The 25,978-nt window shown below is 40.8% G+C and overlaps 1 protein-coding gene across 1 annotated transcript; it reads right to left on the reverse strand.

Annotated features, from left to right (window-relative positions):
* Nucleotides 1–3,052: 3,052 nt before the first annotated feature.
* On the reverse strand, nt 3,053–24,794 carry LOC121894138 (DDB1- and CUL4-associated factor 1-like). The gene is made up of 30 exons (XM_042406515.1): nt 24,605–24,794; nt 23,445–23,617; nt 23,243–23,319; nt 22,947–23,020; nt 22,614–22,727; nt 21,385–21,522; nt 19,968–20,597; nt 19,723–19,824; nt 18,011–18,169; nt 16,705–16,884; nt 16,486–16,595; nt 15,700–15,799; nt 15,339–15,505; nt 15,077–15,201; nt 14,908–14,984; nt 14,025–14,189; nt 13,742–13,897; nt 12,558–13,181; nt 10,560–10,837; nt 10,248–10,446; nt 10,066–10,148; nt 9,892–9,976; nt 9,404–9,637; nt 9,066–9,159; nt 8,843–8,947; nt 8,477–8,550; nt 7,590–7,679; nt 7,128–7,280; nt 5,512–5,632; nt 3,053–5,374 (listed from the first exon to the last, which is right to left on the reverse strand). The coding sequence occupies exons 2-30, from the start codon at nt 23,609–23,611 to the stop codon at nt 5,304–5,306; spliced, it is 4,752 nt and encodes a 1,583-aa protein (XP_042262449.1). The 5' UTR covers nt 23,612–23,617; nt 24,605–24,794; the 3' UTR covers nt 3,053–5,303.
* Nucleotides 24,795–25,978: the final 1,184 nt, after the last annotated feature.

Genomic DNA, 25,978 nt, shown 5'->3' on the forward strand with positions numbered 1-25,978 from the left:
ATATATAACAGCACAAAAACAAACAGAACAAAGCAAAAAAAACAACACACAGGACACATTATACAAAATACAAAGCGACACACAACAACACATCACAAACACCCACAATGTCAACTAGAAACAAAGATCTTAAAAACAGTTCTGTTCAATATTACCTGAAACTCCTCCTTCAGTCAAATGAATTTTCTTCATAAAGCCCAAAATTTACCTCCAACAGTTTTATCAGTCTGTACAGCAAACAACAGACTTTACATCTTTGAGACTGTTGGTTCAAATATGAATGTAGACTCACTGTGGACATATTTTGTAAATGACTTGAGATACAGTTTATTCTGGAAGTTCAACCTTCAGATTGTAAAGGAAAGAACAGTGAAACGCTGGTTTGTGCTCAAGGAGAAGATCTTAAAAACACTTCTGACAACAGACAGCAGCTGAGGTTTGTTCATTTTTTGAGTTCAGCAGTAAATTTAACATCTCAGATTTACCTCAGACTGTTTATTCAGTCTGTAGCACATATGACACTTAGACGCTCGGTTTGTTTAAGGAAATAAAACCTTTAATGGGGGAAAAATGGAAGTAACACTAACAGAGGAGGGACGCCTCGCTCTGTTGTTTGCTTTAGCCTCCATCCTGATTATATGTTGGGTATTGTGCTGCTTTATGACCTGATGCTCTTTTTTTTAAGATGTGTTTTAAGATATCAGTGCCTGGATGTCATAAAACCTTCAACAGCTCAACCAGGATAAAACAGAGATTTTAGAGAGAAACAGGTCACAACATGAAATCCTCCAGGACTCACTGTGAGCCAGCGGGACAGAAACCTCGACGTCATCTTTGACTCAGAGCTGAACTTTAAGGCTCATGTGGGGTTTGTCAGCAAATCTGCTTTTTATCACCTCAAAAATATTGCTGAAGTGCAGCCATTATTCTTTTAGAGAGACACAGAGAGACTAATGGAAGCTTTTCTATCCAGCAGACTCTCCTGTCTGATACACATCACACCTGTTGTTAAATACTTCTATTGGTCAGTTTCACTACTGACTTTTAACTTATTTTACTTGTTTTTAAAGCCTATTTGTCTGAAATGCTTGTAATGTATGAACCAGGACTCTGTCAGAGTTGCTCCAAAGTGCAAAACCAAAACTTTTGTCGAGGCAGCTTTTAGTTTTTATGCTCCGAGCGGTTGGAACAGTCTGCCTGAGGATCCGAGAGCTGCTGAAAGTGTTTATATCTTATAATAAAACCTGCGTCTTAAGCTTTTGATCAGAATATTTTATTCTGTTTAATCATTTATTGTATTGTTTTGTAATGTTTTATTCTCTCATTATCTATTTTTATTTGTCATTGTCCTTCATCTGTTGTGTTTAGTTCTTCTAAAGTTACAGGGATTGAACCTGTGACTCTCCCGTCAGGGCTCCTGGATGATTAGAGCTGCAACGATTTCTCAATTAATTGATGATGAAAATCAATGGCCAAGTATTTTTATATTTATCAATTAGATATTAGTTAGTTTGATTAAAAAAAGCCAAATATTGACTTCTCCAGCTTCTTAAATGTGAGAATTTTATGCTTTTCTCTTTCACAGATGATGGTAAACTGAATATTTTTGGGGTTTTGGACTCTTATCTTGGACTGTTTGTCAGACATTTCTCACTTTTTTCTGACCTTTTAAAGACAAAATGCATCATTGATTAATTGAGAAAATGATTGGCAGATTAATCAATGATGATAATGATCACTAGTGATGATGACAAATGAAATACCACAATATATCTTCATATACAGTATGATATACAGTACATCATATCATCATATACAGTATACATGATGTAGCAACAGTTTGTGGATTAACATTAACTGTGGAGTGAAAATGTGGCCATACAGCGAGATGAGAAGCTGTGGTTCATTTCATCAGTATGGTGCTACAGGCTAAAGCTCAAATAATATCTGATCTTATCACAGTATTGATATTATATTGATAACCCCGCAGCTCTTTCTGTCTCTCTAACCAACCTCAGTCTGGCTTCAGGGACGCAGGTTTAAACCTTGTTATTTTCAACAGAGCAGATGCTGCTGACTGGAAACCAGAACAAAACATCTGAGTGAATCTTGTCTGGAAATAACTTCATGGTACCAAAGAAAATAAGAAAGATTGTTATCATCTGCTGTTTGAGAGTGTAAAGAGGCCTTGGTGAGTTTCTTCTTCTTGTGTCTCCATCCCTCCTCACATCACCCTTAAACCAGCAGCAGTTCTCAGTGTTTCAGGTTCTCAGCAGGTCGGTCGTTCCTGCATCTTCATCTCGGAGAAGTTGCTACAGCAGGACTCCTTGTTCTTCTGGTTGATGAAGAGAGTTCTTCATGACTCTGGCTGGATGTTTGGGCTTGTCGTCCTGCTGCAGATGATCAGACTGACGGTGTTGCATTATAGAGAAGAAAACCTCCTAAAAACCTTTGCACAGTATAAACATACATACCCACTCACATAAAGAGGCAGCTGCTCAAATATCACAGTTGGAAGCAACACAAGAAGAAGATTTCTGCAGGTTGAAGCTTATTACAACACATCTTATTGGACATCAAGAGGTTGTGGTGTGTATATGAAGAAGTACTTCAGGCTTTTATACTGCCTGTGGATTTCATTTGCCTGTGTGATGAGGGCTTGTTTCAGGTCAGTGTTGTCATGTGTAGAGACAGAGACGCTGTGCAGAATCCTGTCAGTGCAACACTGACCTCTAGTGATGATTCAACTAACTATGCATCAACAGATAAAGCTTCAGATTTCCCTAAAACCACATGCAGAACATACACAGCGTCCTCATTTATCATGATTTGTAGTTGAACATTTGCATTCGCTGAGAATTGTGATTTTGTAGAATTTAAATATATTTTCTTAAACTGTGATTTATGACCTGCAACTGTGACTAATAAAAGATTTCAGAAATTTACCCAAATTCATGTGATGGTGAATTATACAAACAGTATCTTTATCTTAATGTGAAACACTTTGCTCCTGAAGTCGCTGCAGCATCAGTGTTATGAGACAATGCAAGAGTTATAAAGAAGAGAGAAAAGTGGCTTTTATTATTAAAGTAGAACTTATTGACTGAAGCATCGACCGACAGTCTCATTAACTATTTACAACAATGTACACAGATTAATAGACAACACAATCTATGTAAAACTGTAGATTCTATGAATCTGAAAAGCTGCTGTGGCATCAAATACATGTTGTATTTCTGCAGGGGGGGGAGAGCAACATATCACAACCAAACCTCTGGGATCATTTTAAAATAAAAGTTGTATATTTTAAACCCCTGACTTTTTTCATCCAACAGCAGCGATGCTGATTGGTTCACAACCAGAGCAATAATTTAAAAAGAAAAGAAAGAAAAGCTCCTCACAGCTTTGTGAAATCAGCTTTCACAATGATTAAAATCAGCGTAACATTGGCGTTAAAGTTTCAAAAATACTCATATTTCTGCAACAACATGCACTGCAAACCTGCTGAATACTGTTTTACCCGTAATGATGAAACCTGCTGTTTTATCTTTTTGAAGTTTGTTTAAACTGCTGGAAAAATAATCCAACAATCAAATCAAAAGGTAATAATGTCAAAGTCTGACTGTTCGTTAACAGCTGCTGTAAAATAGACAAACTGTACTGATACAAAAAATATGATTCATATTCCCACCTTGTGTTTCATGAAACGTTGCAGCAGCTGATAATGAAAGAAACAAAATATTCATCGACATGAACGTCTGATCATCTGCGACTGATGTTAAATAATCATTTAAAACATGTAGTTTTCATATTGACATCATTATGAGTTATTACAAGATTTAAGACATTAGTGAAAAAAAAATCACTAAAAGTTGAAAGTTACAATTTTTTATCACATTTACTGGGATTTTCTCGTTAGCCAACATTACCAGCTGCTACAAACAGTCATGACTCATGTGTAACACTGACTTTAACACTGATTGCAGAGGGTTTTTTTGTCTCTGTGTTCAGTCAACACACAGTTGTAACTGGCAGGAAAAAAGACCAGTTGGGAGCAGCATCTGCCCAGTGCTGCCAGTTTAAAGATACAGGAGCTGAAACCAGTCATCAAAAACTACAACCTTCCTTCCTTCCGTTTGTCCCGACATGCAAAAAGCTGTTAAACCCTCTAAACTAAAAATAAATTAAATCAAAAACAAGCAAAAATAAATTAAACATCATCATCATCATCATCTCAAAATTACAACCACAACTGAAAACACTGCCACATCTAGCTTTCTCAGAAAAACAAACAAAAAAAAAAGTTGAATTTTGTGGGTAAAATATACAAAATGTTCATGGAAATGTGATCCGTTCACTAGTAGCAGAAACCTGCTTTAGTTTAGTGCTCTCAGCCTGCAGACACAGGTGTTTATCTCTATTAAAGGTCAGCATTTGGATTATTTACAACACAGAGGTGTGTTTTTTTTATTCTGTACATGACGATATTGAGGTATTTCTAATATTTCTTTGATTCTAGATAACCTCTCTCACACATATTTTGCATTTAACTTCTTTAAATCGGCACAAAACATTCTTTATTTTCTCTGAATGTTAATTAATATTTGATATGAGGATCAAGAAGCTTTTATAGTTGTAGAATGAGTCTCTGTGTTAATGTGAATATTTGGCTTTTAGCTATGAACAAACATTAAACAATAAAACATGTATGGAAGACTGTTGACTGCTGAATGAATCTCTACAGAAGTACAGCGCGGCCTGAGGATACAACTCTCAAGTACAATTTAACATTAAATGTCAAGTTATGGCTCTAAACATTATGAGTTTTATATCGACCCTGAATGATTCCTGTAAAGAAACACCTGATAAACACTAGAAACTGCATTTGTTTCCTTAGTGGCTTTGAGTCTCGATGAATATTAAAAAACTGTGAGTTCAACAGTGAAGCAACACAACATCTTATTCCCAGCACAGCGACATTACGCAGGTAAAACATCATAAATATGTTTTATTCAAAACTTGCACAGATACTCGCTTCTGTGGAGACAGGAAGCAGAGAGACAGGTCAGGAGGAACGCTCTGTTTTCATCGGAGCCTCGCGCTCTTTGTGGAAATATTTATTTATCATCACTGTCGTCTCTCTTAAAGTTTAGAATATATATATAGAGAGAGAACATCAGCGTGTTCACAGTCAACTTGCCTGATTAAATTAGAAATGATAATTTAAAAAGGGGAAAGAAAAGAAAAGGTCCTTGTTGAGGTTTCACATTGTCAGCGGCAGCAGAGCAGAACGTTTTCTCCGGTCAGGAGAACCATCGGTCCCGCAGGGAACGGATGAACTGAGTGTCGTCGTCGTCTGATTGTTCGGGGAAGTCTGCAGACACACACAATATTTCAACTTTGTTTTTTCTACTTCCAGCTTTTTCAAATTGAAAATGTGCATAAAATCTGTTGAATAGAAACACTTCATGCGTCGTGTGTTCAGGCTGATCGACCGACAGCGTTACTCACAATCTAAGACGTCGGATCCGTCGTCAGTTCCTAACGTGTAGTCAGAGTTGTCAGAGTCGTCGTCGTTGTCGTCCTCGTCGTCGTTGCCGTCGTCGCTGTTGCTGCCGAGAAGATCTGCGATCTGGAGGACAAAACACAAACCAGTGAGACGTTACAACACACATCTGGACACGTTACTGCATAGATAGTGTTGTTTTTTTTCAGTCGCCTTTTTATCCACATTAATTCAGGCATGAAGGAGACTGGAGCATCATCATCATCATCATCATCATCATCATCATCATCATCATCATCAGTGAGACAGAACAAACCGACTGAAGCTACAACCACAAGATCTGATTCACGTTTTGGTTTGTTCACAATAACTTTTCTTTTACGCTGAAACTAAACCTGAAGAACTTTTCTAGATCAGATATCTCATCCTCTCATCCTCGACCTTCATCAACACTGAACTGAACATTTGTGAGTTTTTTAACTTGAAAACGGAGGTAAAGTCTCCAAAGTCAGTGTGACTGACATCAGTTACTTTCTACTGGAATAAAACAGGAAATGAAATTCATATTTTGTAACCTAACTGTCAAAATAATACAATGTCAACATTAAGACAGCATGTACACTTGCTATATATCAGATATATACTATATAGTGTATCAGATATACACTATATAGTATATATACACTAATAGTGTAAAATTAGACAAGTGAATTTCAGTGGTCACGACCTGGCTGGTTTAATAAAATAAACTTTACTGAACCAAAATGACCCAAATTAAGCCAAACTAAAGGAGGAAGTATAATTAAAGAACAAGGTGTGGATATGAGTAGTGTCAGTGGTGTTTGGTTTGGGTGTAAGATGTGTGTTTGAGTGTTTTAAGGTGCAAGAAAGTAGAACATATGAAAACTGCAGCAACAGAACTAAAGCAAACCAAAACAGGTGAGTGGAGGAGAGAGCAGAGAGTGACGCAGCACCAGTTGCTCCCAGTAGGGTAACGAGCTACTGGTTAATTAGTACTCAGCTCTGTCAGCAGTAATCAGACTTAGTGGCACCTTGCTCTCTGCTGTCACCTGTTGCTATCTCACTACCGCCAGTCTGCCTTCATGTACATGCGTGGATGTCTTATTGTCTTATTGTGCTCAGTGTGGTTTTATTCAATCTCCTTTTCTATGAACATTAATATCTTCATGTATTTATTGTCTTGTATATCTTGTATCATGAGTCTGTGTGTTGCATGTTTTAAGGATGTTTTTTATTAATATTATATATGTTCCGCATGCTTATAAATGACCTCAGTAACTTTGAGTGACTCTGTAACATCTGTCCAGGAACTACAGATGAAACTCTGACGCATTTACAGCAATGTTTTTATTAACGTGCACCGTCCCTGTTAAATAAACAAACAAAACAAAACAAAGCCACGTGTAGCGCAGACAGGTGAACCCCGAGATGACGTCACACAACCAACGACTGATCTCAATCAAAGATCAAATATCATTCTGAATGATTTCTTGCAGTATTGTGGTCGGAGATGTTTAAACAGTGCTGAAACGTCCTGCGCACCACAAACACAACACAACAATAAAGAAAACCTGCAGCTGTGGTTTGTGAAGATGAGTACCTCTTCATCAGTGGGCGAGCGGGCTCTCTCTCCGTTTTCCCCGTCGTCGTTATTGGCCAGTTCCTCTATCAGCGGGTCTGTGTCTATATCATCATCATCATCATCATCGTCATCCGAATCGGAGGAATCATCATCATCCTGGTCTTCATCGTCCTGGAAGAGAATCATATACATTAAAAACAAAATCATCTCAGTCTGAAACTCTGCTGAGTCGACATCATCTTGATCAGCTGCATGATTGTTATTTACAGTGAGATGATTATTTTTACTGTTTTGACTGTTAGTGAAGCTGTTTTGAGGAAGTGTTGGACCTATAAGCATCTTGACATAATGTATATAAGTATACAGTGTTTAATATGCTGCCCACAATTAAGCCACAATCTAACAAACAAACAAACAAAAAGACCAAAAACATAACTGTGTAGATGTCATCAACATCATCTTCAGGTCTGTGTGTCTCACCTGATCGTCATCGTCTCCTTCTTCTGCTAGTTTCTGTCGTCCAACCTCGTACAGACGACACACCGTGTCCAGGCTCACCGTGTCCTGGTTCTACACAGTAAACATGACAAAAAAAACATGAAAATGGTTTCAAACGTGCTTCCTGTCAGACGTCTTTAAAGGTTTATTACACATTATTTTCCTAGAAATAGAAATATATATAATAATACTAGAAATATCTCCTCATGGTCGTCTGCCTCCGCCCACCAGTCAAGGTGCAGTTTACATCCAGACTCAGATAATAGTTGAAGGAATTTAATAAAATCAACACAGTTTCAAGGTAATCCAGCTACTGGTGATGCACAAACCAGTACATTCTTAATGGCCCCGAGCCTGGATTAATGGGGACGGACACGTTAGGAAGGGCATCCGATGTAAAACCGGCGCCAAATCTAATATGTGGATCATAAATCAGATTTTCATACTGGATTGGTCGAGGCCTGGGTTACAGATGGCTGCTACCGGTATTGTTGACCAGCAGGGTGCCGGTGGAAACTACGCTACTGTTGGGTGAATGAGGAGGAGGAGGAGAGGAGGAAGGGTAGGAGGACCTTTAATGCTACATGGATATGAAGTTAAAACTAGTTCAAACATATCCAATAAAGGTGGAAGTCCTCTTGGTTAATAATCTATTAAAATGTAGAATACAAGAATTTAAAGTTGAGACTGGAGCTAAAAATAGTTTTGTTCACTTGTACTGATTAAATCGTAACAAGCTGGTGTTGTTGTTATAATCTGTATTCATGTTGCTCCGTTTGACTTCCATGACGGCACCAGAAGGCGCGAACCTTTCCGACCACTTACAAGCAAACACTGGTGACAAGGAGGTTAAAGGTCAAGCGACGTACCTCGATGACAGCCAGGTAGCAGTCTTTGGTGTCAGTGCACAAGTCGAAGATGTTCCTCTTTACGTCCACGGTAGCTGGAAAAACAAAACCGATCTCTGCGTTATAAACTGAAGACAAATAACTGGAACATAAAAACAGCTGAGGCTTGTAGTTAGAAAGGAAAAGGATGGTTGTATTTTATCTTTAAATTACTCTCATAAACAAATCACATAAAAATACCAAACCAGAAACACTACCTCTGGGAGTAAAGACAGAAACATAGAAATCCGACACAATAAATAAAAATCAAAGTTCAGTCAGTAAAACATAAATGTACTAAATGATAAACGAGCTTTAAGTCTGCAGTAAACAGGAAGTGCAGCCTACATATGGGCTTGTAGTCGGTGGCGTCGAAGGTCCTGAAGGATGAACCGAAGGGACTCTTCATCTGCTGGTCCATCGCATCATCCTCATCATCGGCTTGCAACATTGCTAGAATGTGTGTGTGTGTGTGTGGGGACAGAACAGAGGATCATAATGTGCAACAATGGCAGTAATATACTATACTATACAACATGATGTATGAGTATCAGAGACAAACAGCCCGTACCTCCGTACATGATGGTGGCGTTGCTGTTGAAGACCAGTCTGCACTGGTCCAGCGCGGGGACGGTGTGCAGGAGGTGGAAGGTCCTCAGGTCCCACTGACGCTGCTGTCAAGGATGAAAACTGCAGATATCTCTTATTTTCCTCTTACAGTACATACCAGGAGTTATTTTGTCTTTCTGTCACTCTGTTTTAGTTGTACGGAGTTTCTGCCCTTTAGCTTTACAGGTCGCCGTGTTTGAAAAGGTCGACATGGCTACAAAAACTAAATAGTTACTGAGCTTCTGTATTTATGTCACTTTGGATAATTTTTTTTTTTAAAAAGCAGCGGTCAGAGGATACGATCTCAGTGTTGATGATGACCTCCAGCCCGTTGGGATGGAAAACGCCGCTGATGTTCATGTTGAACTTGTCGAACTTATGAATCGCGCGCGACGCCCGCACGTCCCACAGCACGCCGTCGTTCATCACCAGGTCGTCTGTGGGGTTGAAGGTGGCGCAGTTCCTCTTGTAGTTGTTGGCCAGACCGGGGTCGTTCAGGGTCAGGGTCTTCTGACCCGTCTGGATGTCGTAGATCTGCAGCAGAGAAGGAGAAATGATAGAAAACAAAAGGAAAATATAGACAGGAATGTACAGTTTTTGTTTTTCAGGTTTTCTGATCTGCCTGAATGTGAAATATTTAAAAATGAAGGAGAGACAAGACCGAGCAGAACAGTTGGAAGAAGAAGTTTTGCCCACTTGCAAATAGGAATGAATGATGTGATGCAAGAGAACAATAAACTGGAGTAAAAAGGAAAAAGTGGCGTTTAGCTGTGACATGAATAACCTACATGGGCGACTTGGTCCTTGGTGCCGATGACTCTGTCCTGAGAGAGTTTACTGAACTCAACATAGTGGTCGTCTACAAATGAGTTCCTGAGACAGAAGAAGAACAAACACTGATCATTAATGACTCATTAAACCAAAAGAGGGAAAGCATGTTAAAGTGTGTGTGAGAGTTTTACTTCATGCCAAAGACACCGTCCATAGACCAGAGAGCAGACAAGGGGACGCTCCAAGACGCTGAGGTCAGCAGCAGTTTCCCATCCTGAGAAACACACAGATTTAATGTGATATATAAAACCTTTACATAAAAGAGAAAAGAGTAAAAACATTATCAATCACTCAGATTCTCTCCCAGACGTACTCTGGAGGGTTCGAGGTGCGTGATGGCCGATGTGTGGCAGGGGTAGTTGGCCGTCTCCTCTCCAGAGAAGACGTTGTAGAGTTTGAGGTGACCCGAGCAGGTTCCCAACATCAGGAAACGCTCGCGGGCTGAGAAGGCACAACAGGTGAAACCGCTCTCGTCTCCGTCGCCCTCGTGGAAGACGGACATCGGTCGAAACCTGGAGAATAAAGGCGGGGGGAGACAAATGATAAACGGGACGACGTCTAGTTCAGGTTTTACAGAAGTCTGTGTTGTATTTGGTGGTTTGCTGAGGTGGAGTGTGTTCATTACCTGCTAAATATCAGATGTCTATCCAGACACCCTCTGTCCACACCTTCATATTTCGGGTACAGCACCCTGCTCCCCAGTCGGGCGGTGAAGTTGGGTGACGCCTGTCTCCTCTGCTTGGGCTCGGGGCAGCGGTGGGGGGTGAAGAGCGAGAAGGGGGGGCAGGTGGTGACGGGGTTGGGGCAGCGGGCGTGTTGTTCCCTCAGGTACTCGGTGATGATGCTGTCTAGGGTCGGGGGGGAAGGCAGGTGGCGCTCCAGCTGCTTCTTCATGGCTGGAGTCTGATGAAGAGAGGAAATGAATCAACAGTTGAGCCCCAGTTTCAAATAACGATGATGACGACTGTATCGAGGGTGGGGAGGGGGTGGGGAGTCTAAATGAAGGTAACACATCTGTATTCAGGAAAGCATCACAACCACTAACAGCACATGTGAGAGAGGAAGCAGGAGAGAAACTGATAATCATGTTTATTTAGACATCATGTAAAATTAAAGTGAAATTTGGGCAAAGTCACAACTAATCTGTCATAGTACATAACGATCAATATCAGTGACAGACTGAGGTCGTTTATTCTCTGTCGGCCAGTCCAGTTTGTTTGTGGCTGACAGCAAAGAAACGTGTCATGAAACTAACGAGAGAGAGAGAGAGAGAGAGAGAGAGAGAGAGAGAGAGAGAGAGAGAGAGAGAGAGAGAGAGAGAGAGAGAGGGCTAATAATTCATGTTAATTCATCAATAATTCATTTGTTGTAAGTTTATATCTTATGTTACTCTTACCTACATTCCATAGCCCCTATTGTTCTCCATGCTCTCTTGTATTGTTTTTTATATACATATATATAGTTTATTTATTTATTTGTCTGCTATGATTGTGTAGTTTGTATAAATATGCTTTAGCAATGTTGTATTGTATGCAGCCAATAAAGCCAATTGAATTCAATTGAGAGAGAGAGAGAGAGAGAGAGAGAGAGAGAGACAGAGAGACATAGAGAGAGAGACATAGAGAGAGAGAGAGAGAGAGACATAGAGAGAGAGAGAGACAGAGACAGAGACAGAGAGAGAGAGAGAGAGACATAGAGAGAGAGACATAGAGAGAGAGAGAGAGAGAGAGAGAGACATAGAGAGAGAGAGAGACAGAGACAGAGACAGAGAGAGAGAGAGAGAGACATAGAGAGAGAGACATAGAGAGACATAGAGAGAGAGACATAGAGAGAGAGACATAGAGAGAGAGAGAGAGAGAGAGAGAGAGAGAGAGAGAGAGAGAGAGAGAGAGAGAGAGAGAGAGAGAGAGAGAGAGAGAGAGAGACATAGACCTTTACTTTGATGCATCCTGGTTGTTGAGAACCAGAGAGCCAGAGCACTAACGTACTTATTTCGCTGCAAACAAAATAAAACATTGTACTAAATATAACAGGGAACCATAAAAAAGGGGAAACTGAAATGCAGTAAATATTTCTTGATGTGTAGATATCAAATCTAAATTGCTTTACAAATCATAAATAAACGACGACTTAAAGCAAAGTGAGCACTTTGCAGAAATATCACAGTTCATAACAAAATATAACTGTTGGATTGGATGATGTTTAACATCAGAGGGCTGAGATCAATACTGCTGCCGAAACAAAGTGATGAAATGTAAAAATACTGTTAAAGTTTAATACAAAACAAGTAATGACTTATTTGAATTATATTGTTTAGTATTTATAATAAAGTACAGGAATTATATTTATATATGAAGGGGGAACCACAGGAGTAAAGTGGAGTTACTGGGTTTGCTGCTGGGTAGCGAACAGCCTATAACTGGTGAAACTAAAACTGACTGAAAGGGTGAAGATTTGTCACTGGGTTCCCTCATATTATGATGTTATAAATTACAATCTGTAAAAGTGAAACAGGTGTGATTAATAGTGAACATAAATGTATCTTCAAAACTACAATCAGCTGGTAAAAAGCTTCAGTGAGATTAAAAACAATCAAACAAAGGAAACTAAACGCATCACTGACCTGTATAAAAGCTCCATGATCAGACTTCTGCTTCAGTGCTCGCAGTTTCTTTCCCGTGCTGCAACTGGCCATCGGACGTTCCCGCGTGAACAAAATGCGGCCGACCAGAGGGGAGCCCTGACCGTGAGGCACCGGGTGAGGAGTGGAGAGGGCTGACGAAGAGGAGCACGAAGGGTGAGGAAGGACCGGGGAACGTGAAGAAGAAGGGGAGGCCGCTGCGGAAACCGAGGACACCGGAGAGGATCCCAGATGGCCGGCGATACGAGCCGCGATCCCGCCGGCTAACCGGCAAGTCCTGGGAATCAGTGAGGAGGAGGAGGCAGGGGTGACGCAGGATGAAGAGTTCTGACAGGGGATGGCTAAATTGGCCTCTTTGATGAGCGTGTTGGCCGTGTCGTGGAGCCCTTTGGCCACCAGGTGGTTTCTGATCAGCATGAGGAGTTCCTTCTCAGAGAAGGTGATCCGTGATTGGGCGACCACGTTGGCCCTCTGCAGGCGAGCCAATGACACGTCGGTACCCATGAGGAGAGGCTTGCCGGACACTCGCTCGGTCAGCTCCGCGGCGTATCGGCAGAAACGGACGTGCTCGCTCCGTTTGTCCTGCAGCACCGGCTCCTTCATCAGCTGGAGAGGAAGACAGAGAACAAGATTATTTTAACCATCGATGTGGTTTAAATGGTTTCAACTTATGAACACGGCTGCATAATCCTCTGATTTAAGATTATAAAACATACAGAACATCTTTAATCTGCAAAACCTCAAAATGCCAAATAAACACAGTGATAGATGATCAGTTCATGAGTCAGATTACTTTATACTTTATAATCCACACTGGTCCCAGCCGGCTGAAAACACCCAAACTGATGATTCACTCAATATCAATATACACTAAACTGTATGAATATCAAAATGTTCTATGTGCAATAATGTGAATTCAACCGTTCAGTCTGTCAACTAATTATATTTTTCTTTCTTTACTGCTTATTTCTCATATCTCGCTTTCTTATTGATGCTTCTTGTTATTGTTCCTTCCTGTTTGCTGCTGTAACACTGTAAATGTCTCCACTGAGGGACTAATAAAGGATCTTATTATATTTTCTTTCTCTTTTTTATTCTGAATTTTGCCTTTTACTTTGTCAGAGAATCTTTGACAGTTTGTTGAAAGTCGTGTCTTCTGTGCTCACCTGTTGAATGTGTCCGCTGGTGAAGAGCGGCAGCTTGCTGATGATTTGTCTGATCGCTGTGCTGCGAGAGAGTCCGACCAGAGCTTTGCAGGTCAGCGCACGGATCAGGTCTGCGTCTGTGATGGGCATCTTCACTGACAGCAGCGACAGGAGCACCTGGTGGGAGACGAAATATATGATCCATGACACACGCAGCACTGAGGAACTTTCTCCTGTTTTTAATATTTCATTGAGGAAGAAAATAAGACTCTGAATGGTATTTTATTTGTCGTTTCATTCGTACCTTTATTCCGTTGTTGTTCTGCACCACCTGCCACATGTGGGCCAGCACCCTGTTGTGGGGGGCGGGGGGCTGCTGGGGGTGGAGTGACGGCCTGAGGGGGGCCACGGCGAAAGCACCCACAGTGTTCAGGCTCTGGTCTGGAGCACACACACAGTTTATTATCACCTGGGGAGGGACAGAGGAGAAGATCAGCGTTAAGTCTCTCTAGTTTTATTTGAATTAATGGGAATATTGAGATTATTATTAGATTCAAGTGAAACCATCAAGTGTTCTTGTGGACGCTGTTTACAACATAGAAAATAAAGAATCTTTTTCACTTGTATTAATGCATCACAGATAATCTCACAGTTCATAATACAACATAATGAATGTCATTAGTTTTGCAGATATTTGGACACATTTAAAGTTTGATCTGATGATGGCGTTTGATGAATCACCAAAGTTATTACAGTTAATTCATTAAAGAGAGAAACATGAATGTCTGCACCCTATTTCATGATTATCCATCCAAAAGTTGATGAGACGTGAGTACGTTTTGTTTTAACGGTTCTAAGCCTGTTTTTTGCTAGCGAAAATTAGCATTAGCATTATTACTGTTGACCATAGATTGTAAATGCACCAAGCTAGCAGCTAGCGCTATGGTCAGCTCCACCCTCTTGTCCAAATACGGTCACTTCTGGCTCCGAAAAATCAAACATGGCGACGGTCAAATCGCTACACTCGAGGCTTCAAAACAGCAGTTCGCAAACCAACGGGTGATGTCACGGTGACTACGTCCATATTTTATACAGTCTATGGGCAAACTCCATCCAATAGTTGTTAATATATTTCAATCTGGACCAGTGTTGGACCATCCTGTCGTTAACTAAAGGCAGCTTCTTACTTGTAGTGCAGACTTCTGGATCTCAGCGTCATTGACAAACACTTCGCCCTCTGCAACACCGAGGATGATGCTCATACCTGCCGCAGAGACACGAGACACAGTGATGCACATCCAAAACTTTTCACTGACGCAGAATTGAGTTAAGTGAAAACCGAGGAGTTCTACTCACCCACAGTGGAAACAGCCGACCTGGTTTCATCGAGAACTTCCACAGTGTCCGCCAGCACCAACTGGACTTTAGGAACCACCGTCAGGATGGCCAGGATGTCCAGAGCGTAACGCACCGTGTCACTCCTGGACAGACAGACAAATATTACTTATCAATGCTGTAAATGAGTCAATACATCCTCACACAGAGGAAGAAAACAAAGTGAATGCTGTAATATTTTCATGAAGTGAGCGTAGAAACACGTCTGCATTCATCACTTTACCTGCCGTAGTAGGTCCTCCAGTCACAGGCCGTAGATATGAGCTGCAGCATTAAATGAACACAGGACAACTTGCAGAAAACCTCCACTGGTTCCCAGTGCAGCTGAGGTCCACACTCGATGAGAAACTCCATCATCTCGACCACCTGATCTCTGGTGTACGTATACGCCTGGAAACAGGAAACACACATACAAATATAGATCAAAGCGGTCGTTCTGGTTTTCATTTTAAATTTTAGGTACAATTTTAAGACATTATTGGTAACTTTAACATCAATGACTCTGCGTCCATACTGAGCAGAGAAAACAGGTGTTTCAAACAACACTGTGCAAGAAGAACGATGATAAAAACAACAGTAAATACCTTGTAAAAGGGCTGCTGGGGAACAATGTGTCCTCCCTCTGACGTCTGCAGGGATTGTTTGACCTGTTCAGCCTTCACAGCCAGATGAGCCTCAAAGTATCTACAAAGTCAAACAAACGTAGAAGTTTAATAAGTAGATGTAAGTTTACATGAGGAAAACTCAAATGTTCAAGATGTCAGAAATCCCATAAACTTTACTTTTTTTTGACAATTCAAACTAAATTTAAGACTTATAATGCTACATTTCAACCTGCATTAACTCTTTATTTTGGCCACTTGGAAGCGTAAACAAGTAGCGTCACCGACATCATCTGCTTTTAAGTTGATATGTTGAACTTTTTTTAGCAAACAGTTGTTTATTTCCACATCCAGCAGTAACATTATCATTCATGTGGAGTTGTGTTTCTGAATCTAAGTCCAATATTCACTCTCTATGTTCACCAGCTAGTCTACAGCTAACTGTGTCTGTCTGCAGGTAGTGTACAGCGGCTTTTTATAGCTTTTTCTCTGAAAACGACGCTATGAGACGCTGAGAGTGAACCAGAACAGTAAAGTTGCAGCTGGACAGATAAACAACGAGCTGAAACTCACTATAAAGCTCCGTAAAGCCGAGAGGAGCTGCAGAGTCACTGTAGGTTCATCACTACGAGCCACAACCAACACATTACACACTGACAGATCAAAAGTAACAAAACAAAAGTATGTAAATAAAGAGTGTGAGTTGGATATTTGGTGTTTTTGCCTCAGTGATGTACTAAACTTCGATCTATTCATCCGTCTCAGTACCTGCGCAGGGCCATGCAGGTGTGTTTGGCCGTCTGTCGGCTGGAGAAGACCTGGTCATCGCTCATTATGGACACCTCGTTCTCCGTTTTAAGAATCTCTAACGTACTGATCTACAGGGGAGAGAAGGAGACTCATTAATACACAGTGGTTTCTTAACAACAACATATTCCTGCTTGAAGTAACATTAAAGTCATGTAAGGCGTGATATTCGGCGCTGACCAGGTTGATCAGCCTGCGCATGCCGTCCTGGTGGTCAAAGAGCTGCAGCACCGCCCTGAAGGAGAAGGAGATGGAGAAAAACATGGTGGCGTGACAGACGCCCGACGCGTGGGACGACTCCAGCAGCCACAGAGCGTAGGACACCATGTCGGACAGCACGCCGTCTGAGAGCGTGCACACCTACACACACACACACACACACACACACACACACACACACACACACACACACACACACACACACACACACACACACACACACACACACACACACACACACACACACGACAGAGAGGTAAAGAAAGACAAACAGCCTGAGTTACTTATTCCAGCCTCTCTGTTCTACTTCTGGTTGTTTCACATCAGACTCAAAGTTTACTGGAAATAAAATTAGCAGAGAGAAGAATTGGCCTATAAAACCCAATATTTCACTATCTCTGTATAATAAAGACATTTTGCGTAAATCTACAAGTTTTCATTTTAGTGATATGAATTGAAGAAAATCAAATAGATAATATTTGTAAATGGTTTTTTTTGTATTTTTACTTGATAAACAGCAAAAATGGCTCATTATCATAATCATAGTTGATTTATTTTGTCTTTTAATTGATTAATTTTTGAGGTTTCCAGGTGCATTTGCTGAGGTTTAAAAAAAAAAAATTCCTGCAGCTGTGCAAAATCTGATATGTTGCCTCAAGTGATGTCACTTGAGTCAGCGGGGGTTGGAGGCTGAAGACTACAAAATGAAACAAATCTGGAGGATGTGGAGTTAGAAAGAAGTGAGGTTATCAGACCTCTGTGAGGCTACGTTAGCTGCTAATAGCATAACATACCCAACTCTGGCATTGTGGGTAATGTAGGCGCCAGGTTTTTGACAAGGAAGAAGAAAGAATGGAATAAAAAAACAGAATATTTCTGGTTCTGGTTTTTATCTTTTTTCTCCTGTTGGACTACTCTACTCTGCACTGTAACTTTTATTCTCTTGTTTTATCTGTTTCTGTTAATTTTTATTTCCAAATGTAACACTTTTTAATTGTTTTTATATGTCTTTTTACTTGTGTTGCTTTTATATTCTGTTTTGATGCCTTTTATGCTCTATGTAAAGCACTTTGAGTTGCCTTGTTGTTGAAATGTGCTATACAAATAAACTTACCTTACTTTTAACAAACCTTTAGCCAGAAACTACAATCTCACCCTAAACTAACCTTTTAAAGTCAACATTAGTAGCAAAAATTAATGTGCAAATTCATCTTTGTGTGAAGGTCTATGACTCAAACCAGTTGTGTGTTTGTGTATGTTAACGTACTCTCTCCATAGCGTCTTGGTTGTACGCCAGATAGTACAAGCAGAGTGAAACTCCGGTTGCCGCCATAGAAGGTCTCGGGATCTCCAGGAGTTTCTGGACTCCTCCGTGAGCGATGAACTCTGCTGCAAACTTCTTATGGAGGAGAAGTGAGGCCAGATACTGAAGAAGAAGAAGAAGAGATGGAAAACAAATTTCAGTCCTCAATCCATTAAAGGTGGAGTCAGTGATTCTAATTGAATGGTGGGAGGACTGGTGAACTGGAGAGAGAGAGGCTGTGGCCAGTTCACAAAGGAAGTGTTTTCTCCGAGCAGCAACCTCCGGGGTTGAAAAATGAAGCCAAAAACTGCAGTTCCTTGAATGACCACTTGAGGCTCCAAAAGCGAGTCAACCCCCATAGACCCCCATGTTAAAATGCCCAACTTTACAGCAGAAATAAACATGTTTACAGTTTTGGTCTCTTTAACTAATTTCCTCTTTCATGACAACTGGACGGGGGGTGAATTTTTTTATAACTCACTTGTTTAAATTTTATTAAGCCGTAAAGTTATCATAATGAAGGACATGGCTGCTTTGAGTGACAGGTCCGCCAGCCGCTAGGTGGCTTGTTTCAGCCATTCGGCCCGCCTCTTTGCCCATTTTTGATTGGCTGGGAGTTAGACAGCATCACGCACTGCCAAGATGGCGACGGCCGGAGCGGCTCACTTTGAGCTTCAAAACCGCTCTTCAGAAACCAACAAAAGGGTGACGTCACGGTAACTACGTCCATATTTTTATACAGACTATGGTTTTCTCACAGAACAGCTTTCATTTTATTAAACGTATCGATACAAACTGAATCCGGTCTTTGTTTTGGTGTTTAGTTCAAATATCAACAATCTTTCTCCAGAACGACTGACTCGACCTTCAAGAGAACAGATGTGGCTGCATTTTAACTTCTCACTACAGAATCCTGACTGTGTTCCTACATCAGTTCCTACATCATCTCAATAGGGTTTGTTTTCATCACTGTTTGTGGTGTTTCAGTTGTGCAAAAGTTGGTAAATTTAGCACAGCCCCACCCACACAGGCTCAGATTATCCTTCACTCACAGACACGTTTCTGCTGCGGGGAGGAGCGCGACGTCTGAATGAGATAAAAGCCTGCCTGACTTCAACCAGCAGTCAGTACATGTTGGACTGTATAACTATACACTGTATATATAAATGTATTCACATATATAATTGAAGAAGTTAACAACTGATTATAACTTTGACATTTATAGCTTAGACTTAGTTATTGTCTGATGTTCGTCTACGTCTTGAAACAGACCAATAAACACAGGAGACATAAGAAGTTCAAATCCTGCGTTTTGAAGTTCAGTGATGGAGAAACAGTCTGGAAACATAAAAGCTTTTCTCCATTTGTGTGTTCATGTCTCAAACATACTTTTTCTTTTTTTTTTTGCTGAAAAATGACCAAAAACACTTCAATACTTAACAGCTCTGAAGCTGCTGATGAACCAACCAGGTGGCAACTTACAGTCTGATTCTATGACTGACCAGAGAGCTGACTGCTTATTGGCTGATGTCTCTTTTATGAGTTTGATTTTTGATCTGCAGATTGAATGATGGCTGACTTGTTCAGGACGGGCTGCCAGTAGTCAACAGATAAAACAAAGTCTGTTGCTTTCACATGTTGTTTGTTTGGCTCTTTTAGGCCGACAGAAGTCTTACCAGCAGAGCATCAAAGGTGAGCTGGACGTCCTTGGTCAGCCGGAGGTCAATGTAGTTCATCAACAACGCCCGAGTGTCCAGCTGCATGAAGACGGCGAGCAACTGCACAGCAGAGCAAAAGAAAGATTTAGACATCATTCATCATCCTGACAGCCCTCTGCAGCCTGAGAGGAGAGCGTCTCTATAAGACTTAGATCATCGACGTGGATCTATGGATACGATGTGTAGCGGACGGTTCGTCTCACCTCCTGGTAATCGCCCAGCGGCGTCAGATACTTCAGGATGAGCCTCTGCTCCATGGCCGGGCTCAGCGGTAACAGGCGGTAGTCGGAGCCGATCACCATGGAGCTCATCTCGGACCAGGAGGTGCTGTTGGCCTGCTGGTCGGTGACGTCGCTCCTCTCCACCTCCTCCTCGGTCCTGGAGGAGGAGGAGGAGGTGAAGTTCAGCTTCTGCTTAGCCTTCCTCCCGTTCTCCTTCACCGCCTGTCTCTTCCCTCCTCTTCCTCCCTGCCTGTCTTCCGTCTCCCTGGAGGCGATGTCTGGGCTCGCCTGGTAAACAAAGTCTGGGATCAGTCGGGTCGAGCTGCTGCTGCTGCTGCTGCTGCTGCTGCAGCCGCCGTTTTTCTGAGCCGAACCGAGCAGCGACGCAGGTTTGAAACTGGCCTTTAACACCTTCCTGCTACTCTCTCCGTCTCTCTCTCTTCTTCCTTCCTCCTCTTCCATGTCTTCCTCCGTCCTGTCCTGCTGGTCCGTCGAGGCGTTTGAGGTTCGGGTGCCTTCAACCTGAGAGTCCTGAGGTAGATTCTGGAGGTTCTCTGCTCTCTTGAGTCCTTCAGACTGCAGCTCACAGAGTCGCTGAATCATGATGGGAACCTGGATATTCACAGGAAACAAAGAGCTATTAAGCTTAATACGCTAACAGTCACTCATTCTTCCAGAAGCATTTTTGGTTCCTCCATATGGGACAAATTATCAGAAAATATGATATCATACAGTATGTACATTACCTCCTGTATTTGCACTTCCTGTTACTTTTCATTAACAGATTCCATTTAGACACATGTCTGTCTTTACTGTATTACACACCTGCTTGCTGTGTTTTGTTAATTTTGCAACCATTTATTGTTCGTTCTGTACATAATTAAAGAAATGTATGATCTGTTTCAAAACATGGACGTTATTATTACTCTTTTGTCTTTATATTTTCACATTTTTCTAGACATGCAACAAACCGTGCCGGGGCAGAAACTAATGTTGAAGACACTAAATCAACTTGATTTAAAATCAACATCTCTGAACATCTCTACTGAAATATCAACAGAAGAAAATATATTTTATTTCTGTTTCTTTGTGGCTTTTAAATGCGAACAGATTTTAACAGTTCCATAGTGCAGTTATGGAGACGTGTTCGTGCCGATGCTTCGTTGCTACGTTAACATCCTCTGTGACAATGTCCAGTTGTTCAGTAAATATGAGTATTTGGTGTTAAATTTTTTTAGACACCAGAAGAAGCTGAAAAAAACTGAAATATAAACGTGAGCAAAAAGGTGCGACTGCACGTTGAATCACTGGATGCTTGTATGTACAGTCAAAAGGTTTGGACACTTTCTCGCTCATCTGAACTACACTATACTCATCTATACGTGTGTGTGAGACCCACCAGCTGAGCGTTCTCCTCTCGGTAGCTGGCTGCCACTTCCTGGTTGCTCATGGCTCTGGCCAGCAGGCCTGTGGCGTAGACGCACAGCGGTCGCTCTGCTTCACGAGCCCAGGTGAACAACATCTCCACCAGACCTTCCTGTCACACACACGCACACACACACAGAGAACACACACACACACACACACACACACACAGAGAGAACACAGCTGACTCACTCACAGGTAATCACAGTAAAGAAGCAGCTCAACAGCCGCCTCTACATGAAAACACACTTACTTATTGTTTTGTTATCGTTTACTTGTCTGGGAGGTTATATCTTTGGTTTAGGAAGTTAAAATTGATTTCCTATAACTGCAGAGCTGCTTAATAAATCACTGTTAATGTGATGAATTATTCTTCTGTTTCTTGTAGTAATATTGTTCATCATCAGCCATCATGGTTCCAACATCCACGTTGGTTTTATCTGCATAAACACACATCACACATCTGTAGCTCATAAAAGTGGGAACAGATGCTGTTTGTCTGAACTTTTATCCTTTGTCTTTTTAAATGTTAATATAGTTGATCTGACAGTACAGTTTACTGTCATTAACGTGTACTTTTGCTAATTCTGTCTGACAAATGTTCAGATCATAAAATAATGATTTTATCTGCATCTCAGCAGCTTGGTGGTGACTGCTGGTTCAGACAGTAAAAAATGTAAATAGGAACTGTATGATGAATATTAAAGCAGTAGATGTGATCACAGAGAGCAGGAGGGAACAGAGTGGAAGGTGAACTGGGTGTCTCTTTCTCGTTTCGCTGTGGGTGAACGTAGAATAAGTCAGAAACAAATTAAAGGACCAGTGTGCAGGATTTAGTGTCAGGCTCTGTGGATGGAGATATAAAAGGCTCATTCTAAGGTAACGAAACACAATTTTCACTTTATTTTCAGGTGATTATACACTAATGAAAACACACTTATGAACATTATATTCCATTTCTGCCAAGTCTGTTCCACTAGATGCCACTAAACTCTACACACTGCACATTTAAATACATCCTTAAAAATGTATTTTAAGTTGATTGCTGATAAATACAGGTGTTTATATACATTCATAAGCAAATTCCAGAGACACAAGCTGCTCTGTGTAAAACATCCCCGGCATATAAAGACAGCGGAGCAGAGAAAAGAGTGGCAGGTGTGATGCTCCGGATGCAGAGCAGCTAGAATGATCTTTTTCTACCTTCTCTTGGAAGATGACGGCGGTCTCCAGGCCCGGCATGATGTTCTGAAGCAGACGACAGGCGGCCGTGTTGAGGCTCAGCTCTCTGCTGGTCATTATATACGTGTCCAACAGCTGCAAAACATACACACACAAAAATAACTAATTAAAGCTGTAGCAATTTAAACGTCTGTTATTTACATACATAAACACAAAAAACAGAGAAAAAATAATAAAATAATTTCATTTTCAAAATCTGTATCCAGTCTGAAGAAACTCATCCATCACACTTTGATGTTCATGAACACAGCTTCCATAAATCACATGACTCAGTAAAGAATCAGCCGCTCTCACCGCGTTAGTGAAGTCGTCGTTCCTGAAGAGCATCCTCAGGATCTGTCCCAGCATGCAGTCTGGCTCCGCCCGTCCTGCAACATTATACGAGTGTCAATAACTCAACAAGCTTCAGTTCAGCTCACAAAACCCTGACTGGAACATTTACACAGTGAAACGCTGAAAATCACATCAGCTGCTGAATTAGGAACACAAACGTTGTTCTTCTGAAAGCTTTTGGATTTTCAGAGCTATTTAAAAAAAGAAGAAGAAGAAGAAAAGACAGAACGTTTATGGAAGTGAAAACTGATGAAAACCTGGATGACGATCATCGAAGGGGTCAGGATCTGCTTTGTGATACTCTCCTGTCTCCCGTTCAATCAGCTCAGATATTCTGCAGAAAACAGACATCAGACACAATCATGAGGACACACATTAAGGTCCATCTGTGTCTCATCCAATAAACATTTTACATTAAAATCACAGTTATTCAAAAAAAAAAAACAAATCTCTGTTTACTTGGTGAGGATGGAGACCAGCTCCTCTGTGGTGCCCTGCTGTGCTTCTTCCCATTCGTCTAGCAGCTTGGCCAGTTCCGCCTTAGCGTCCACCGCCATGGCAACGGCCATGGCAGCCGACACGGCGGCCGACAGGGCAGACGACACTACTTCTTCAGGGACAGACATCCTTACCTGGAAGATAGAAGAGGAGGAGAGGAGAGTGATGAAGAGCCAATCACACATCTGCTTTGCTTGTTGTGTAATTATTCTGGTTTTTTGTGTTTAAGTCAGTCTTGCCTGACTTGAATAACCCTGTTTCCCTTTACAGGACCATGATGGAAATAAGCTTTATTGTGTTTTTATCCTCCATAATTTCATTGCATTGCTTTTGTTCTTTATTAGGATCCCAGTTAGCACCAGTACAAGCATCGGCTATTCTTCCTGGGATCCACCACACATACAGTCAAACACACTATATCCACATAAACTAAATAATAATAATGATAATAATAAATTGAATTTGTACTGCATTTTTCATTTGCAGTGAACCTGGAAGTGCTGCAGCGTTCAACATAATAACATAAAGAAAATAAAGAGTGAAGCTGAAAAAGCCAAATCAATCACAATTCCTCAAGTATTCACAGCAAACTTGATTTATTTTGTCCCTTTTTTCCCCTTCATACAAATAAATAATCATTCTTAATAAACATAAATCCTTGTCTGATGACTTCCTTAAATTATATATTTTTCCATGCTGCGCTTTCACACATGTGGCTGCAGTCTATCTGTCTGTCTGTCTGTCTGTCTCTCTCTCTATCTATCTGTCTTTCTCTCTTTCTATCCCAGGAGAAGCAGCCTTTTGTGGGGCTGAGTTACAGTCTACGATCCCCCCCCCGCCCCAACAGGTGTCCTCCGGTCCGGGCAGCTCAGAGGACACAGTCCGCTCTGTGAGCAGCTAACGCGGTAACAAGGGGGTCAGTTAGCAACCTGAGCTAACCTGCCCGGATCTACGCAGCTTCTCCGCTATAAAAACCACACATTTCCCCTGTTTGTGTTTAATATCGCGGTGAGTCGAGGCTGTAACGGTGAACCGGTCCGTGTAGCGGAGCCTCATGTCAGACACGAACCGCTCAGCTAGCAGGTTGACTCGCAGTTTTCTCTTGTTTCTTACTGACTCACCTGAAGATAAACGTCCTCCGCGCGCCGCTGCTGCTCACTTTAACTCGTCGCTTTCAGAAACTCTTCTTAAATTGTCAGTAAAGGTTCCGGTGAAACGACGCTGACATTAAATGTTTAGGGGGGGGGGGGGGGGAAAAAGTTTCACGTTTATTTTCAAACTTCTCCCGGCGACCGCACGCTACGTCACCGAACGACAGGCGACGTTAGATGACGACACGCGGAGAGCCTCCTACAGGGACTTGTAGTCACAGTCATATGCTTGTAGTTCTTAACTATTTTGTATTTCCTGTTACAAGACTTGATTATAGTTTTAGTTCACAATGGTTAACAGTTAGACTTTATGATGCATAAAGTTTCAGTTAAAAACCGTTTACATCAACTTTATTTAAATGTATTTTTTAAATGACTTTTGTTTTCTTTCTTGTTTTTGATTATCAAAAGGAAGATGTTTTTTTTAAATAGATGTTGTTTTATTTTTTGCTAAATTTTACATACATCAATGTAAATTCACTAAATCTCATCTCCTGCTTGTTTTTAAAACTGAGCTGAAGAGCTACTTTGACACCTTTAAAGCTTCCAAAAATATTTATATTTACAAGGCTTATGAAAGATCTGAGTTCATATTTATTTATTTAAAATCGTTTTTTTTTTGTTGTTTTTTTTTACTGTTTAATAATTTACGCTGCTCTCTTTTATTGATCTGTTCATGTCTGTGTCTCCTGGTTCTAAGCTGTATGTTGTTTTGTAATTCATGGTTTGTTTAATAAAGTTTGGAGGGAACAAAAACAATTTAAAAACATGCAGTAAAAAAAATGTGTCTGTAAACTACCTTCTGGAAAGATAGAAAAGTTTATCTTTAACTACAAGCTCCAGCAGCAATATTTAAATCTTGTAGCGCCACCTTCAGGTGCTACAGACTTGTTCAGCATCTGTACAACTTTTACTGGAATTTGGTTGCCATGGAAATTACATTTAAGAGATACAGCAGTTAATAAGTTGTATGGTGGGTCTGTTGGTAACATGATTCAGTGTGTGCTGCACATTCTCATGGAGAACTTGTGTACTAAGTTTCATTCAAGATTAAAATTGATTTATTGATAGCTTTTAATTATTAATTATCAATTGATAGTTTATCCACATGCAATTAAAAAAAAAACTTAGAGCAGCAGCTGACAGTCTAATCAGCAGTTACACACATTCTAGTTATTATTGTATCTTATTGTTTTTCAATATTTTATTATAAGGATCTTATAAGTTAAATATTACTTATCTTTATATATTTCTTATATTTACTTGACACCTGTAATTACGATATTTTGAATTGCACAAGAATGTACATCTATTTAAATGCTGAATGTCTGTTATATTCATGAT

The sequence above is a fragment of the Thunnus maccoyii genome, chromosome 3 (assembly GCF_910596095.1).
Source record: "Thunnus maccoyii chromosome 3, fThuMac1.1, whole genome shotgun sequence".
In the NCBI taxonomy this organism is placed as follows: domain Eukaryota; kingdom Metazoa; phylum Chordata; class Actinopteri; order Scombriformes; family Scombridae; genus Thunnus; species Thunnus maccoyii.

Coding starts and splice junctions, on each gene's coding strand:
- LOC121894138 (XM_042406515.1), bottom strand. CDS start 23,611: ATGTCTGTCCCTGAAGAAGTAGTGTCGTCTGCCCTGTCGGCCGCCGTG. Junction 14,985..15,076: donor GTCGGCTGTTTCCACTGTGG/GTGAGTAGAACT, acceptor TCTCTGCGGCAG/GTATGAGCATCATCCTCGGT. Junction 5,375..5,511: donor CGGATCCGACGTCTTAGATT/GTGAGTAACGCT, acceptor GTGTGTCTGCAG/ACTTCCCCGAACAATCAGAC.